Source organism: Apteryx rowi, unplaced genomic scaffold, assembly GCF_003343035.1.
Source record: "Apteryx rowi isolate R43461 unplaced genomic scaffold, aptRow1 scaffold_198, whole genome shotgun sequence".
Taxonomy (NCBI): Eukaryota; Metazoa; Chordata; class Aves; order Apterygiformes; family Apterygidae; genus Apteryx; species Apteryx rowi.
The window spans coordinates 1093711-1100135 of record NW_020448285.1 but is presented as its reverse complement, the minus strand read 5'-3'; the positions used below and the strand labels follow the sequence as shown (position 1 = coordinate 1100135).

The following is a 6425-nucleotide window of genomic DNA, read 5'->3' as shown; positions in this document are numbered from 1 at the left end:
GTTTACCATTGCTGATACTACATTAATCTATCAAATCTGGTGTTCACAAAACATTGGCTTTTATAAATTTCAGATGACATTACCAAGATGGTGCTGATTGATTTCAAACTTGCAGAACTAACTTCCAGCTCAGTTTTCTGTGCTGTGGTCCTTGAAAATATCTTATTATCAAACTTCTGTGTGGTTTTCCTTCTTGCCCATGTCTTCCATTTACAGACACTAACCTTCAAAGGAGGGTAAACACTATTGGCATCATGCCACCAGGACATGAATATGGAGCATAGGAAGTCACTCCTTGCTTTGAAATATTCCACTTCCTCATTTATAATTTTAAATCTTGATGTTGATTTCCTCACCAAAACCTTTGAATATACACTTCTATTGCTCTTTAAAATATTTCATCTATTACTGCTGCATAAAATTTTGTGGTGGACCAGTAAAACCTGCTCTTTTGGTTGTTAGTGTAGCACAAATCAAGAGATTATTAGCCTTGTCATTAATATGGAGAAGGAAGACTCACCAGATGTGATTATTTCTGTATTGCATTTTGTTATGAAACAATGGAATTCCTTGCCACTGAAACCCCTTTTTCCTTAAAAATCATTTTTGCAGGTTTGTATGGAATAAAGAGTCATGGGTAAATAGGGATTGTGTTTAAATGGACAATGTTTCTTTGAAAATGAAATATCTACTCCTCTGCTTGAAATAGACACACGTATTGCAAAGGTTAAAGAGTTCTCTGCAGCAAAAAAAGTGTTGCCTTTCATGCCATTGCCTATGGGCTCATACTAAGTAGAGAGCATAGGATGACCCCCGTAAAAATCCCATCACTTTGTTTTTCTTTCTGAAAATATATGGGATGGAGAGGAAAGGTTAAAGTCAGGATGGGGACCATTCCTTCCTTAAAATAATTCCTCCTAATTGGCACCTAATACCTCCTCTTTTGTGTATATTTTCAGCTAGTTTATCATCGTCTTAATGAGCAGTTGATTATCCAGGCTCTGTTATGTAGGCAGTCTTCTGCCAGGTAATTAACTATTCTAGTTACGTTTGAGCTAGAAAATAATCCATTTAACTTTGCCATAAAATCAGTAACATTTATATAGGTTATTTCTGTCTTATCCTGTTAGGTGTAAGAATTTGTCTGTATCTTTCTGGAATTCCTATTGGATGCTGCCCTCTGATGTTTGTGGAATGAACTGCTTTTGGGAAGCTGCTTTTAGGTAGGCTCTGACATTAAATAGCACTTCATTATTCAATTGCAGACAGGTGCAGCTAATAAGTATTTTTGGCTATTTAGCAAGCTGACAAAGCAAAATACTTTGATTGCTTCACATGCATTATTTTGTGCTTATAATACAGTAATCCTCAGCTGGGTTTTCTCCTTCTGTCCTATTAACTATGCTTTTGAACACTTTAGTCTGAAAGTGTTGTTACAAAGAATAGATTTTGTCTATTTTATTATTTCCTTAAATAGAGATTTCCTAACCTTGGTAAAAAGTCATCTGAATGTAATGAAAAGTTGTTGATGAATTTTTGATAAATAAAACTTGTTGCATGGTAACACCTGTGATGTAACTTAAAATAAAAACTGGCAGATATGCTTAGTAGTTAAATCTTCATTTTTTTTATTGAAGTTCCTTTATTTTATAGGATTTCATGAGAATATTCCATCCAAAAGTGCTGAAACAATTATTTTTGAATGCGCTTTAAGCTACAGTACATTAAGATATATAACATGTCCTTAGAGTTGCATCTTTAACAAGAAATTTAAATGTTTTGGTGCAGTTGTTCAGATGTATTAGGGTGTCAGATTATGAAAGCAGCTTGTCAGAAAAGCAAGAAGCTTTAAACTAGATGTGTTCCATAACCAGCATAGTTCTTTTCAGTATATAACCAATGTTGTAAGTTAATTTTTCTTATATTTAAAATTTGATTAAGCCGTCTTTTGATATGGTTATCTCTTCCTCTTTGTCTGTAACTTGACTATTTCTAGGGAAAGCAAAGCAAAAAATAAAAATAAAAAAAGGTGAGTTTTACAAGACTTAAAATTTTATTGAAAATGATGACCATGGGAAAAGGACTTTAGATCTGTCCCATATTCCTATTTGTGTGCTTTCAAGTGTCTTTGAGCTCTGTAATTGCAGAGAAGGTATTTGAAGAGTTGGCTTAGGTTGATTTAGACTGTTAGTGAACTGTAGCTTGGGACTGCTGTGTCTTTCCTCCTGCCCTTGGTAGCCTGCGCTTCTTCCTCTTTTGGCACAGGGTTTCGTCTGACTTTCCCTTTAGCTGATTTAGCTACTTGAATGGACTCAAATTCATGTCTTTTTGTGGCTAAAGGTTAGGTTTTGGGAATTTAGCTTCATTAACCAACTCACTGTGGGATAAACCAAGTGTCAGTGCATTTGTGGTGGAGGGAGTAGGTGCTTTGCCTGTGCTTAGCTGAAGGACAGGATATGATTTTAAGTTTCATCTGCGGGCATCTGAGCCAGTTTAACAGCTGTCTGTTGCTGAAAAAGGAGAGGATCTCATTATCTCCTGACCCTGTTGCCTGTGGTGATGTACATAAACCCTCCACAAGACAATATAACTCACTGAAATGGTGGAAAACTTCCTTTCTTGATTTTCCACCAGGCTCAAGGTAAGTAATGGGAACCTGGGGGCCAGCAGTGGAAGAGTACCTTGCAGTTCCTTCTGACTTAATTTTAATTCAGTACTGCAGTAAAAAGTTAAGAAGCTGGGAAAAAATAGATTTTCCTCACTTTCAAATCCAGATAATTTCTGTAGATACCTTGATCCTACTTTTTATAAATGTGGGACTGATTTAACAGCTGTTTAACAGTGCTTTTTAACTTGTGCAGGTTTTGTTGCTCTGCCAGTTTGCTTCTCTTCTGGTGACTAAAAACTACTGGGTGTCAGGCTCTTTAAAGTTTGGTTGATTAAAAAGAAAAAAAAAAGTGATAAGTAAGCCATCCATATTCTATTTACATACCCACCATTTGTTCTTCTGAGATTGTATCATGGTATAGTTTAATATAGCCAGATTTTAAGTAATAGAGGATTATATGAAAATGTTTGCCCTGCTTGTTCTAACCAATATGATTTGCATTTTCCATGCTAATTGTCAGAAGACTTGTAGGGGGAAAATATTTACACTGATAATGTGGTTAGCTTTTTATACCAAAGAAGAAAACAAATTTGCAATAGGCTTCTGTTTGTTCTTTTCATAAGTGTAAAGAGCTTTCAACAGAGCTGAACCAGGCATCCTGAGTTATTTGGTTATAATATCAAGGAAAGTTAGTTAAATGAAGCTGAAGAAGAACTGAGAGACTTTAATAAGCAGCCTTCTTTAGGAAGTTCCGTATTTCATGGTTGATGCTGGTTTTCTAGACAATACAAAGAAGTGATCCAAAAAAAGCAGGACTGTAGTTTTGATATCAGAACCAGTGTAGGGAAGCCATTTTTTGAGGCAGAAAAATTAAAAAAGATTTTTTTTGTAACCTGTTAAAAAGTTTTTATATCCTAATATTACCATTATCTAATATATAGATGTTGTATGCAAAAACTAGTGGTGCAAGTTGATGATGGCGATTTTCTCAGCAGCTAACAAATACTTTAAATTGTTCAAAACTCCTACAGTTTTATTAAAAGTGTCCTCGATGGACCAGACTAAATTTTTGAAAGAACAACATCTACTGATGTGAGTTTATTGCTTCAGTCATCCATGTTTTTCTGTGCTTTCCATACCTGGATCCTAATCTTTCCTTCCTTGGCTTTCCAAGCTATGTTAAGGAAATAAGAGAGGACAGCTCGACTGCCAGTAGAGTTTTGCAGGGAGTTTCCTGATAATTCCTAGGCATGTTTTTCCTAGTAGCAACAGTTCTTAGCAGTAGATCAACAAGCGGTAAAAGGAACTCCGCTGCATAAAATTTTAAGGCAGAATTAAGGCTGACTGTAGTTCCTTCATGGCTTTCCATAATACCGGTGCCCCTATATTTGACTGTGCTTAAAAAAAGGAGAATAAAATTACTTTCAATTTCATTCATAACTCTTTGAATGATACCCAGGTCACAGTAGATGCTGTAATACTTCTGCTGTTCTGGAAGGCTTGGAGCTCTGAAGAAGGCAGCATATACATATAGCAGAAGAAAATGTTCTACTGTGACCTCAGTAAAGCAGTTTGGGACTAGGACAGGCTTAAGGATCACAAATTAGATGGGGTTGTATACAGGATTAGTTATGTCTGTCTGGGTGTTGCTGAAGGTTTGGTACCGTTTGATTTGTGCTCTTAATGTGTTACATGTACAAAGAATAGAGGAGCCCTGTTTGAAACACATGCAGTAGACCCTGAGTGCAGTACTCTTTGGAAAGTCCAGGGAGCAGGGCTAAGATTTTGATGGAGCTGGTGGATATTTTAACTTATATATATATATCTTTTCCAGGAAGTTAGGATGGGATACAGTGAAGGTTCCAGAAAGATACAGCCAGTCAAAATGTAACACTGTAGCTTACTAGCAAATTATTACTTCATAATTTTAATTAACCTAGAAATGCTAATTTAATATACAGTCTATCAGGCTATACCTCTTTAAACATAATGTAGTGTTTTGACAGACAGGCTCAGAAAAATCTTGTCGTAGCAGATGCAATGAGCAAATCCACCTATATTCCCTGTCAGAGGTTGTTAACCACACAACAGAATTAATCAGTACAGAATATATACACTTCAACACAGAAATACTTCATGGCCAGGCTTGCACCATGTTTTAAAGTATGTATTTTTGCTCTCATAGCGTCAAAGTGGAATGTCTTTTAATGTGCTTCCTAAACTGGTGGGAGTATCTTTGGCTCTCTTGAGAGATTTTTTTTCTGTTATTTTTACTGTTCCTACCTCTGATTTCAAATTAGACTCCTCAAATAAAGTTCTCTTATTTGTCCTTAAACGCCCAACTCTCCATATCCTGTCATGGTTCCCTGCTCAGTATTGGGTTAGAGGTGCATTTTTTGCTTTTACTCTTCCACTTTAATTGTCAGAGATTTTTTTTTTCTTTTGAAATTAGGAATCCCAAGTTTTTCTTACTAGTTCATCAGAAAGCCTTACTAAAATGTATGGTTTGTATCTCATTCTGTTGGTGGTCTTTCCAACTTCTCCACTAAGTTCTTCTACACCACTACATCAGGCTGCTAGTAATTAGAAATGTACATATAAAAATCTGTATTTGTATTTTGAAATTTTTCATGTTGCCTCTGGATGATTTTTTTAAAGTATCTCCCAAAATACTAGAAAAAACGTTTTGAAGTATCACTTCAAAAAACTTGCGTGTTTCAGAACCTAGATTTGAAATTCAACAAGGGGGTTGCTCTGATACCAGAACTGTGAGGTTTTCTATATCCTTGTGAAAACTTGCTCAGATTCAACAAGTTAGAATTTTCCTAAAATACTTTTATTTTACTCATAGTCAGCTCCGTTACTGAAAGGCTAACAAATCTGTATCATCTGAATAATCTTTTTTCATTAGACGTTACCCAACCTAGGGCGTTATGAGGTGGCTGCCTCCATGAGCAAGATTTTCCGTATGCTGTGTTTTGGTGAGGTAATTGCATGGCTAACTGCAGTGAAAAGCAATGGAGAGAAGAAGGGAGAAGAAAGGGTTGCAGAAGGCTGTAAAGTCAGGAGGGAGAAGTAGAGAAGGAAGCAGTTGAGGGCAGATAATTTTGAAGGGAAATCAGGGAGGGCCCAAAATCGTGCATAGTTAAAGAGGGGAATGAGACAGGAGTCATGGCACAGATAACAGGCTTTGCTGGTGGGGCACATTAATTCCAAAGTGAGACAGAGCAGAGGTCAAGCTAGCAAACTCTTCATGCTGCTGCTAATGGCAGGAGAAGGACAAAGTGATGAAATGATGCTGGTGGTGGAAGATTAGCCTGAGTTATAAGCAGTGGCCCTGGATGGAGGTGGGGCAGTGATTTCCAGGTGGAAGTGGAGGGGAGTATGTAAAGAGAGAGGAGCAGTACTGAGGCCTGATTATAAAAAAGGTTGTGATTGCTGATGGTCTGTGTGCAGGGAAGTCAGATGCAGCTTAAAATCACTAAAGGATGTTTCTTCACACAGCCTGGAATGAAACCCACAATTCTAGAGTCTCCCTGCTGCCATATGTCTCTGAGACCTCATGTGTCTCATCCCTTTCTTAGTAGATGGTTCCCATAGAGAACTATTGCTTTTTCTTTCCCAGGGCTTCTTGCTGCATCTGCTCCAGGAATAAAGCTTTGTATTGTGGACTTATGGATCTGTGTCTAGCTGTTTCCCCATGTTCTCAAAGTGGAAATCCAGTGGAGTTTATTAGTTTTTTCTAAAGTTTTTTACCTTTCAAAAATTTATTTGTTTAAGCACAGAATAAAAAATTTGAACTCACAAAGTCCATGGA

The 6425-nt window shown here is 36.8% G+C and overlaps 1 protein-coding gene across 3 annotated transcripts in view; it reads left to right on the top strand.

The window, feature by feature from the left end:
- Positions 1–1010: 1010 nt before the first annotated feature.
- Positions 1011–6425, top strand: part of GXYLT1 (glucoside xylosyltransferase 1) — a 34395-nt gene continuing 28980 nt past the window's right edge. For 2 of the 3 annotated variants that reach the window (XR_003253024.1, XR_003253025.1), the window contains exon 1: positions 1131–1223. Coding sequence is in view for 1 of the 3 variants with exons in the window: in XM_026063000.1 (XP_025918785.1) it covers positions 1171–1223 (53 nt within the window). In the remaining 2 variants the exon portion in view is untranslated. Of the gene's footprint in view, positions 1028–1130; positions 1224–6425 lie in introns of those variants that run through there. The other variant, XM_026063000.1, reaches the window with a different exon arrangement.